This window comes from Electrona antarctica (assembly GCF_951216825.1).
Source record: "Electrona antarctica genome assembly, chromosome: 10".
Taxonomy (NCBI): domain Eukaryota; kingdom Metazoa; phylum Chordata; class Actinopteri; order Myctophiformes; family Myctophidae; genus Electrona; species Electrona antarctica.
Genome location: NC_136791.1, coordinates 50,127,600 through 50,140,122, shown reverse-complemented (window position 1 = coordinate 50,140,122; position 12,523 = coordinate 50,127,600). Strand labels below are relative to the sequence as shown.

General features: G+C 43.7%; 1 protein-coding gene across 2 annotated transcripts in view; it reads left to right on the top strand.

Moving 5' to 3' along the window:
• The window catches only part of bicc1a (BicC family RNA binding protein 1a), a 107,896-nt gene that overhangs the window by 35,244 nt on the left and 60,129 nt on the right, over window positions 1-12,523 (top strand). For both annotated transcript variants that reach the window (XM_079511701.1, XM_079511700.1), the window contains exon 3: window positions 12,362-12,431. In XM_079511701.1, coding sequence (XP_079367827.1) covers window positions 12,362-12,431 — 70 coding nt within the window. The remainder of the gene's footprint in view (window positions 1-12,361; window positions 12,432-12,523) is intronic.

Genomic DNA, 12,523 nt, shown 5'->3' with positions numbered 1-12,523 from the left:
CATATTCCATCCTAATTGGCTATAATTAGCTTTCACAGTTTGCAAGATTGCCCCGTTTTGAACAAAAGCCTCAAATCATGAACGCAGCATGCAATTTACATGAAATCTTTCACACATTTTCTTACTAGGCTGAGGAATATATCCCACCCTTTTCACATTGGCCTGTTATAGCCCACCAACAGCTTGATTTTTGCAAAACACATTTTTGGAACAAAATGCCTCAAAAACATGTTTATATTAATCATTTTGCCAAACATCTCACACAGTCCTATCCTCCTGGTGGAGACCTGTGCCCAGAAGGGCACTTTTTCTAGTTTAGCCTGAGTTGGCCTGGGCCGTGGCTCAGCGGTCCAGGCACCTTGGCTGGCAATCCAGTCTGGCAGTGTGCCGCGGGTTCGACTCCCGATCCCGACGGCCTTTACTGCATGTCACCCCCCCCCCATCTCTCTCCCCATTTCCTGTCAGCCTACTGTCTGTCCCTTCATAAAAAATATAAAATAAAGGCGAAAGCCACAAAAAAACAACAACATGTATTTAACCTGAGTTACATGTTGTCGTGCACGCCATGGGTGTCATGCAGACATAAACTGGAAAAAGCCATTCCATATGCTCAAAACGCGTTGTGAGCTTGTACACTAAATCAGCTATGTTCTGTACGTGACGCACCCACGCGCAACTAAGTATAATTCAGGTGTAACTGTTGGGAGTGTCATAGCATGGCATGGGGCGAATGTGGCTCAAGAGGTAGAGCAGGTCGTCCAATGATCCATGGGTCGGTGGTTCGAATCCCGGCTCCTCCTGGCTACATGTCGAAGTGTCCTTGGGCAAGACACTGAACCCCAAATTGCTCCCGATGTGCTGGTTGGTACCTTGCATGGCTTCCGCTGCAATCGGTGTATGAATGTGTGTTAATGGGTGAATGTAATGCACAATCTATGTAAAGCGCCTTGGATAAAGGCGCTATATAAATGCACCATTTACCATAGCATGGCGTGCACCATTGTGCCGTGAGCCTGTGATGATCTGAAAAGAAGAGACATTGTAGAGCAGATCACAGAGAAGCCTTGGAAAGACTTTGAGGTGACGGATGCTTTTGGGTCCAGAGCCCAGGACTCTTCAATAGCCCCAAAGCCATCCATTACTCCTTCCCCAGGGTTGTGGTTCTGTAAATAATGCCAGGCGTGATATACACGTGCCAATGTGCTCAGATCTCAGCCCAGACAAAAAAACTGCTTCATTTAGTTCCTTCACCCTGAATTATCATGTACAATTTGTCCCAGTGATGGAGCGGAGATGGAACCTTAAAACTGCCATGGTCGTTTGTTTGGTTTACCAGAAAATTAGCCCATTCTGGACGGAAACCCCTTTTGGTGTTTTAAAACATTATGTTATAATTTAGCCATTGGAAAAATAGCAGACCTACAAGCTCATAGCGCGCCACCGAGTGGCGCGCTACGAGCTTGTAGGTCTGCTATTTTTGAAAAATCGTGAAAATATTTATTTCAGAAAACTGGAGGATTTAGAAGAATTGTTTTACATTTTGAGGTCAGGCCTAAACGGGTTAAAGACAGTGAGAGGGAGGAGAAAGTAGCAAATTCCGTAAAAGATTGGATAAATATATAGTGCTATCACAGCAGAACTCAAACAGATATGTCGGTTTTAAAGTTTATTGGCTGCATGTACCGTAAATCAGTTCCTCATGTCCATGCAGAGTATCCTCTTCCTGATGTGTTTAAACAGTAGGATGTTTTTGTGCAGGTGACCTCGTGATGCAGGTTACTCCCTCTCAGCACTGTGCATACGGTCAGCTCTGCCTTTAAGGTAGAGAGGTCTACAACACCCCACAACCACAGGGCTCATGGTGGGGGTTCAAGGTTCAACTTTATTGTCAACAATACCAGTTACAGGGTAAAAGGCACGTGAAATTCATTGTGCGTTAAAAGACCATACAACAGCTACAGTCTAGTGTTACATAATCTGTATAAAGAACTAAGTGCAGGTTAAAACTAACATCTCTAAACACAACTACTGAAAGTGCAAGATCTCAGGTGCAAAAATGCAGAAGGCCTTAGACATATGGCCATATAGTCCGGGCATTGTAGTGTTCAGTGTCTGTTCATGAGTCTGATGGCGGAGAAGAAGAACGTGTTGAAATCCCATGGGGATGGACATGGGCTTATTGTGCAGCTCCCATTTCTGCCTCTTCTTCACAGGCCATCTCTCAACTCAGTGCAGAACACTACACACACACACACACACACACACGCATATCCCAGCTGAATCAACAGCTGCACCATCGCAGGGCAGGACAGGACAGGAAGCAGGTCTTACTCCTGCCATGTTGTTTGCTGTTGTGCCCCCCTCTCTGCACACACGCATGCACACACACATGCACTCACAGTCACGTGTGTGCAACATATGTGCCATATTTCATGGCACAGTCTTAATGACATCCTGTTTGATTTGAGTTACAGCCTTGCACATGTCTACCTGCACCTAGCACCTCACTATGAACCAAACATCTCCTCCCCCCAACCCAAGGTCTGGCCATGGAACGGATCACAGTCATAGACCTTCATATATATTTATATGCATTTTATTCCTTTCAAAACACGGCAGAGTGGAAGAGAAAAGGCAGAATGGAACGTTAAATGTATAGTTAACCTAATTCGTGCAATTATCTTGACCTATTCGAAAGGTATTTGATGGCCTCTTCATAAAAATAAACGCCATCCACCCTTTTAAAATGGTGTGTGGTCTGCCAGAAATCACTCCCATCTGCGGGCTCGTGCCAAGAACAGCATCGCTGGACAGGAAACAAGTTCCACTGAACAAAACCCTATAGAAAAAGTCAAGAGGGCGGCAGGAATAAGTTAAGGCTCTTTAAAGAAAATATAATTGCGTTTACCTGTATCAACACACGGCTGTCATTTTCAGCATAAGCACCATTATTCCACCTACTGTACGCTTACGTTCTGCTTTGTATTAACTGCATTTCCATATTCCTTCTTGGACAGGATTGGAAATGATTGGATCTAGTAATGTATGCTGGCCCGCTTTTGATATAATTCTTCCTTTTGCTTTATGGCTGTTGCCTAATTTCATCTCACAATATGTTTTGTAAAGTATTGTGGCTTACCCTCAGCTTTTGTTGTTTTGTCTATCCATCCATCCATCTTCAACCGCTTATCCGTAGTCGGGTCGCGGGGGCAACAGCTCCACCAGAGTGCTCCAGACTTCCCTCTCCAGAGCAACATTAGTGACTTCCTCCTGGGGGATTCCGAGACGTTCCACGGCCAGTGAGTCGATGTATTTCCTCCAACTGTGCCTTGGTCTGCCCCGGGGTCTCCTCCCAGTGGGACGTGCGTCGAGGACCTCCCTAGGGAGGCGCCGAGAGGCATCCTAACCAGATGCCCGAACCACCTCAGCTGACTCCTTTCCAGGCGAAGGAGCAGCGGTTCTACTCCGAGTCTCTCTCGGGTGACTGAACTTCTCACCCTATCTCTAAGGGAGATGCCAGCCACCCGTTGAAGAAAACTCATTTCGGCCGCTTGTATTCGCGACCTTATTCTTTCGGTCATGACCCACACTTCATGACCATAGGTGAGAGTAGGAACGAAGATTCCTCGGTAGACAGAGAGCTTTGCCTTCTGGCTCAAACTGTTTTGTCTAATGATTGAAATTATTTGAGGGTATTATATACATTACACACGCAGACAAAAGCCTTTTATTGGTTTTTGAAGGGACAGACAGTAGGCTGACAGGAAACGGGAGAGAGATGGGGGAAGACATGCAGTAAAGGCCGTGTCGGGCTCGGGAGTCGAACCCGCGGCACACTGCGACTGGATTACCAGTCGGGTGCCCAGACGGTTACGCCACCGCCTGGGCTATTAATTCATTATTAATCATAAACACATACAACATACATTCACACGTTCTGTTCACACTTCCCCCAACGCAAGATGAATTCAGTACCCTGGAGCTCTGTCCTATTGGTCTGTGGTTCTACCCTGCTCTGCTGGTTAGGAATTCTAGCTATCATTTAAACACTCTAAACCGTCCCAGAATCAGCCCCGTCTCGGTAACTATCAGATCTGGTAAAGCTTAGCTTCCTTGATGGGTTTCAGACTTAGTTCAATGATAAGTGTATCACTAATTATGTGTCACTAAGTGACACTATGTGGTTTTAAATCTACATTATCATTAATCAATGATCGGGAGACAAGAAACACAGATAACACTTGGTTACAATCTAAACATCATATTACATCAATTATGAATAATGCACAATTAATATATAGCATTTATACGCCCCGCTGCCATCTGCCTGCTTCATGTGTCACGTTGGATGGTATTTTGTGAATCTGGTCTATCATTGCTTTTGTCAGTATATTAAAGCAAGCTCTCTGACCGATGTTACACCTCCATGCTAACACTTTCAGCCAATCAGAAGCCACTGAACTTCCTGCCTTTCTCTCTGAGAGGCAGTTTGTGATGCATTCAGCTTCCTGCCTGCACCGCTGACCTTAGCTGTTAGACTATTACATATTTATTATTTAGGCTTTTTACCAACCCAATATATGATAGGTTATTTGAACACATTAAACAATTGAAAAGGAATTAAAGATTAAAGTTACTTCATCCCATTTGCATGTGCCCTGAGTTGACTTCTCCTGTGAGCCATAAATGGCTTCTCTCACAGCAGGAAAGTGACAAGATCCACAGTAAGAAGTGGCTTGGTATTTATGACCCCGCAGGCACTTTTTACCTCACGAGCGTGCAGTAATTCTCTCTTCTTTGGAAATATATTTAGACCCCATAATCCAATACATTTTCTCCCCAACTTCTGAGAATTAATCTTGCATACCCATAAATAACTCGACAGTTCCAATAGTGAAAGATGCACGGTTGCACCATAGCAGCCTGATATACAGAACATATACTCAATTATTGTCGAGTACTGCAAGAAATGGCATCCACATTTTTGTCAGGTGAAACCTATGTGAAATGTACGCGACCAGTCACGACCTAGTCGACTTCAGGGTCGCCAAGTCCGCTTATTTCCAGCAAAACTTGGATTGTTTTTTTTCCCCACAGTTGCTTGCCTGGTTTTTGGAGGTTGGTTAGCTTATTTCTGGCAACACTGGCAACAACCTCGTGATTGGCTGCTTTTGCCAATGGGGCGGCAAAGCGGCCTCTCATATACAGTATCCCTGGCAGCCACGCAGACTAGTGCCATGCAGAGTCGGAACGTAATCGACGCAAGAATACATACGCAACGGAGGGTGAGATCATTTTCTCCCTTGCGTCACGTCAGTTACGTGATCCGTCTCGTTCCGTCGGGTTGAGATCTGATCCTGAGCCAACCTAACCATATTGCTTGCGTTGCGTACCTTGCGTCGAGGACACCCTGCCCACCTGGAGGCAGCAGAGAGCAAGAAGGCTTTTCCTCCTCTGCTCGACCGCTCTTGAAAGAGGACGACACTTCCGCCGGCACATTGAGTTGTAAACGTAAACACGATCGGCATGGATATATCACATTGGAAGTTAAACAGGACAACATGACATCAGCGTTCGAAGCACTGCTTTGCAAACTCGACTGACCTTATGTCCAGTGGACAGTGGGCCGCCCAATTAATGGGCCGCCCCCATTGCTTTAATATGTTTTTGGGCCAAATGTTAGCCCTTTGACCCAGTCCAGCCCTGCTTTTCAGACGAGAACTCAGCTGGAATTACATCAGAGAGAGTGTGTGTGTGTCTCCTAATCCTATGCTTCCATTTGGTGACAATTTGACCGTTTACAGACGCGACCAACAAACCGTGTTTTCCGTTGCTGATGATCATCCACTAGCGGCTTCCTTTGACAATGAATGGTAGACTGCAATCTGCCCGTGTGAACGCAATGATTCATTGATTACATCACATCTTGTCTCATCAGAGCAACCAAATATTGTTAAACAGCAATCTGGTTGAATATCCTTTCCCAGTTGTCTGGAGAACCAATTAAATATATTTCCCCAGAAATGGGTTATTACTGGACACTGCCAGAAATGATATGACAGAGAGAGAACCCTCTGCAATTCCACATCTATCACACATACAGTAGGGGAGACTATTGGGTACATTTTACTATGTTTAGATTCAGAGTAATGCAACCTGTGCAATACTTTTAAAATAAATTGAATCAATTGATACAATACTTTTAAATAAACTCCTGAGAGTTTGAGACGGTGTTGAATTTCGTTTGCCCCGAATAACATCGTTTTAGGGAATTGAGCTAAAACGCCATTGTGACATAAAACAGAAAGCTCTGCTTTGGGCCCATGAGACTTATTAAAAAAAAAAAAAAAAAATCAGGGAGGTGAGGGAGAAAATTGTGGGAGGGGGTGTAAAGGAATTCCTCGACATCACCAGGAACATAATGTTCCAGAAATGTGGTGTTTTTGGATCATACAGCTGACAGTCGACATATGACTTTTGATGGTGGTGGGGGGGGGGGGGGGGGGGGGGATCTGATTTAGCTACAGGGGGTCATTTTTATATATTCTGTATGACGCTCTCATAGATTCCTCAATGCTGAAGACAGTGGGAGGGGATGACATGATGTAGATTACAATCTCCTTTCTAGGAATAGTACTAAATGGATGGATGTGGATGCTAACCGCTTCCTTGTACGAAGATATGTGAAAATAGCCGATCAGAACGCCTCACATTAGTGCTGCTATTGTCAGTGTTTGTTGTTAGTTTCAGGGGAAAATGATGAAAGGTTTTTTTTTAAATGAAAGTGGTTAAAGCCTAAATTGTACAAATCTATCTGCAAAAAATGTGACGATATTGCAACATATCCCAACACTTCTTACCCGAAGCATAAATTAGACTTGAACTGAAAATGCTAGTGATGATACTACTAGTGACCACATTCATACAAAACGCTTCATTTATAAGGACCCTGGTTTGATCCATGGCTTCCCCTGTGTTAGTGTCAAAGTATTCTTGAGCAAGACACTGAACCCCTAACTGTTCTAGATGAGTGGGTTGGTGCCTTGCATGGTTTCCACTGCCGTCAATGTGTATAGGTGTATAGAGGGCGGCGGTGGCTCAGGGGTAGAGTGGCGGGATGGTAACCGCAAGGTTGCCTATTCGAACCCGGGCTCCCCCCAGAGCCAGTGTCGAAGTGTCCTTGGGCAAGACACTGAACCCCAAATTGCTCCCGATGTGCTGGCTAGTGCCTTGCATGGTTTCTGCCGCCATCGGTGTACGAATGTGTGTGTGAATGGGTGAATTGACGATCAGCCGATACTGTTACCAATCTTGTGCGTAGGGGGAAAAATTTTATATTTACAAAATTATTATATGTCAAAACCCACGTCAAAACGTGTGTGTGTGTGTGTGTGTGTGTGTGTGTGTGTGTGTGTGTGTGTGTGTGTGTGTGTGTGTGTGTGTGTGTGTGTGTGTGTGTGTGTGTGTGTGTGTGTGTGTGTGTGTGTGTGTGTGTGTGTGTGTGTGTGTGTGTGTGTGTGTGTGTGTGTGTGTGTGTGTGTGTGTGTGGTGAGGAAGGGGGCAATGTTTATGCCTGTCACAAAGATGCAAAACAATATTATATACAGTATATGATTGGCTTTTATACCTCTTAACCCATTTTGGGCGGGAACCCCTTTTGGTGTTAGCATTATGTTATGCTTTAGCTATTGAAAAATAGCAGATCTACAAGCTCATAGCGCGCCACCGAGTGGCCACCGATCAGCGATCGGTGGCCGATCTATCGGCGCACCTCTAGGTGAATGTGAAGTGCTTTGGATAAATACTAACTCTACAGAATGTCAACAAGACACATTTATTATACAAATGTGTTTTGCAATGCATATTTGGCTGACCGCACTCTTTTCCAGCGAGGAATGCAAACAACAATATGAATTTCTTTTTTTGTTTTGTTTAACCCATTTTGGACTGAGGTCGATAAAAGAAAGGCTTCTAAATCCTAACATTTTTCTGAAAAACCCATGTTTCTATGTCAGTGGTGCTCAACCTTTTTCATGTCAAGGCCCCCTAGAATTATCTCTATTGGGCCACGGACCCCCCCAGAAGCCAATATTTTAGTTTAAAATGTTCGCTCTGAAATATATATTCGAAGATTTGTGCTACATTTTCACGATTTTTCAAAAATAGCAGACCTACAAGCTCGTAGCGCGCCACTCGGTGGCGCGCTATGAGCTTGTAGATCTGCTATTTTTTAAAAGGGGTTCCTGCCCAAAATGGATTAAAAGGACAGAAGACATCACTCATTGTTTTGGCTGTAAATGTTGTAGTTCTACATAAGCAAATCAAAAACAAAACTGCACTTACAGGTGGCTTTAATAAGTTACCTAATGCTGCATTCCAGTGTTAAGATATTATTTTGTGGTCAGCATTTACGGTTGATTATATCAGGGGTTTCCCATTGCTTTTGCATGCCAAGCACCCTCAAATAGCTACAGCAGCCTCCCTTTCGCGAAATGGCTTGCATCACGATGGATTGTGAGCTTGGCCATGGCCTTCACTTTGAAAACCTGTGGATTATATACATAGTACGTTTTTAGAAACTCAGTGAGGCGTGAAGGGCCTTCCACTCAACCATCATGGTTTCAAAGAGTCTGTAGCAGCAGAAGGAGAGAGAGAAGTTTAGCTATACTGTAGGCACAGATGTCATAGGTAGTCCAGACCAGCTTTCAGCCCCACAGGAGCTCCACCTGTCAGAATGAGTTGCAGGGGATACCAAACACATCAGGGCACTTCCAGATCGAGGCACATGTGGAGGAATTTAGGCATTTCCCTTGGTGATTCACGCATCGATTCCACACGGAATACAGGGTGTTGTCTTGACTGATCTGGTTGCTTTTGCCTTCATTTCATATCCACAAGCCAAGACTAATATTAATGTGAAACACTTTTGCTTTTTGTAATAGTGCCAATACAGTGTCTGTGGCAATTGTGGATTTCTGTAACACTGTCTATGTCTATGCTTTTTTAGATTGGAGTGCAAATATGTGTGTTGTGTGTACAGTATGAATGTACACATATTTGTCCACCAGAGAGTACTGACATTTCAAAAACAAACTTGGACTTACACAGCCATGCGTTTCAACTACAATAGGCAAGCCTTTTTGGTAGAGAAAGCTCACTGCTGCTGTTAGCACTTAGCACAGTGTCTCTCTCGGTCATATTCGCCCATGTGAGTTTTATGTGATTCCTTGCATAACACTTTGGACTCCTGGGGTTACTTAAGCAGCGGGCCACAGCTCGTATATTGGGGCTAAAGTGGACCTAGGGTCCCCCCAGCTCACGTGGCTGAGATGGCCAGACCTCTCGTTTCTCCTCCACCCTGAAAACACGAACCCCTGGTATGCGTTAAAATAAACGAGCGCGATAGGACCTCTGTGAAAACAAGGAAAGTGAAGGACAAGGACAGATCCATCTGGACTTGTTTTCTGGGAGGCCTGACTTCGTTCTTGAATTAGAGGGGATTTGAATAACAGCTTGATTATATTATAATTTTGCATTCGGACTTGAAAGATATTGTTGTGTTAACCCATTTTGGGCGGGAACCCCTTTTGGTGTTTTAAACATTATGTTATAATTTAGCTATTGAAAAATAGCAGATCTACAAGCTCATAGCGCGCCACCGAGTGGCGCGCTACGAGCTAGTAGGTCTGCTATTTTTGAAACATCGTGAATTTTTTTTTTAAATTTCGAGGTCAGGCCTAAATGGGTTAAATAGTCTGCGTTGGCTAACTATTTAGCTGGTTTCAAGAATGATTAGTTGTAATACATTACTCAAACAACTGTTCATCATGAAAAAGATGCGTCTTCAAATCAGCTAAATGTTCTGCTAATGCAGTAAGATGATGTGACTAGAGACCAACAACAAGCCCAAGTTCCAACACGTCTCAATGCAAGTAATAGTAATAGTAATCACTTGAGCTTGTCAGTTTTTACAGGTTGGTAAGGCAGAACAGACAGCTGATGTTCCCTAGGGGCTCAGTCTGGTTGATTCCTGCTCAGCGTTCGGTACGGCCGGACCTGGGCGAGTCTGGTGATGGAGAAAACGATAGGAGGGGGCGTCTATAGTCGAACCACTGAAAAGAATGCCCTCGTCCTGTTGGACAAGGGCTTTTGATCAAACGGTCTTGAGTGTGTGTGTGCACGGCGCACACTGCTGCCCCTTGTATTTTTAACCTTTGCGCATATGCTCCTGGTTACGACGAGTAGACTTGTCAAAGGGTTCTCTCGTTGATCGCTGCTGACACTTTTCACGTGTGCCAAAGCCAAGTGGACTCAGTGGATTTTTCAGGTTTCCCTTTTTTTTGCGGGGAACAGGATGGGGTTGGGGGTGTCTAGGAGAAATAAAACAATGTCTGGATGCATTATATGAGCTTGTGTTAGAAAGCATGTTTGAACTGGATTGAAACCTTTCTCCAACACTTTGACTTTTCTCTGGGTCTCCTTGCATTACACGGCTGACCTGCACCCTCTTTTGCCCGTATGGTGTTTTCAGAGTGCAAGGCCTTTTGTATATAAATCACCGATGGCTGAAGACTGTATTTCATAGCCATGCTCCAAAGACAGCATAGTGTGAGGGGTTTCAGTGTCCTGCTAGAAGCAATGAGGCATTGTCCACAGTTTAGACAAAGACAAGGCCACATTCAGACATGGAAGATTCACCACAGGCTTATGATTAACACTGTCCAATGCTTAACTATCACGAAGCACTCAATTCATTCATATGCAGTATTTTTACATTGCTGGGAGTTGTGTGAGGTGTAATGTTTAATTGACTTAAAGGATAATTCCATGCTAGAAGGCTTTCTTACCTTTCTTTGTAGTCGTTACGTCCCCACCAAAGAGGTCCAGGTGTTTTCTTTGTGCAAAAACTCCTTATTGGCTATTTCCCCTACCATAAGCCCTCAATGAATTGCATTGAATTGAATGGGGCTATGGGGTGTTGTGCTAATTCGCTTATTTCCATCGAAATAAGTAGTAAAGTGTGCCGCTTGGGATATTATTTACATTATGAAGAGAGGATATATACAAAAGAAATATAATTTTGAGCGATGGAAATAATTTAATTAGCACAACACCCCATAGCCCCATTCAATTCCCATTCAATGCAATTAATTTAAGGCTTATGGTAGGGGAAATAGCCAATAAGGAGCTTTTGCACAAAATAACACCTGGACCTCTTTGGTGGGGATGTAACAACTACAAAGAAAGGTAAGAAAGCCTTTTAGTATGGAATTCTCCTTTAAACCATACCCCAAGGGTCTTCCTTTTTCTCTGTTTACCAAATATCTGCCCAAAATGGCTAATCTACAGGTTCAGAACATGTTGCAATTTTCAACAAATTTTCACTATTGTGATCTGCCCAGAATAGCAACGCTAGCTAGGGTTGATGTTGTTAGACTGCAGTCGTTGGAATTATCACCTATTAAGAGCAATGCATCTAATGAAAGCTTTGGCTTCATAGTTACTATATATCCACTTGTTTTATAAGCCACATCGGTACTACGCTAAAGGTCTCCACACACCGGGCGCGAATCGGATGCGAATTCGGATTTTTAGCGGCGTTTCACCATCGGTTTTCCGAAAAACGCGGCCGGTGTGCAACCACCTTAAGCCTGTCTTGATAACTGTAGGCGTGTCATTTACAACTACACTACACTATGGTTGACAGGTTGACAGCCCAGTGATAACGTTAACGTCTGGATCAGATTGAGCAGTGTGTGATGCTTGCCAATAATGCACTTAACATAACTTTCCCTCTTGGGATTTTTGAGTGGTGCAACCACTCCAAGGAACAGCAATGTCTGTGACTTTGTGACTATGTTTGTGTGTGACTCATGTGTGACTCATGAGTACCAGTAGGGGCGCTGTTGTGCCAGAAACAGAGACAGAGAGATAGTATTGCACTGTTGCCTGCTAATGAGAGAGAGAGAGAGGGGGGGGGGGATTTGCACCACTCAGTTCACACAGGTGTGATTTTTTTTACGACGTAACTGTTGTACAGTACAGGTAGACACTGGAATAGTGGAATTAAACAAAAAAATCGGTCATCTGTCATTCCACTAGCTAATCTAGTCTGCCATTTCTGCAGATCTTATTTTTGGGTTTATATTTGGGGATTGGTAATCCAATTAACAAAATGTTACTGTAATTACTGATATCAAGTATGTTCAATTAGAAGCCATTTTCAGTAATCGTATGTGTTAATAATACATTGCCTAAATGTCACATAACCTATGTTTAAAACCAAATGATTTGCAGTGGAATGGCACATTTGGACTGCAAGTAACTGCAACCAATGACTAATGACCCTTCTCTATTCCAGGTCATGGATGAGACCAAAACGCAGATTGCATGGCCCTCCAAATTGAAGATCGGAGCCAAGTCCAAAAAAGGTGAACATTTTCTTGCTCTAATATTGTTATAGGCAGTGTTCTAAATTTGCATAATAATAAAACTAAATTGCTTTACAAAGCAATAATGAAGT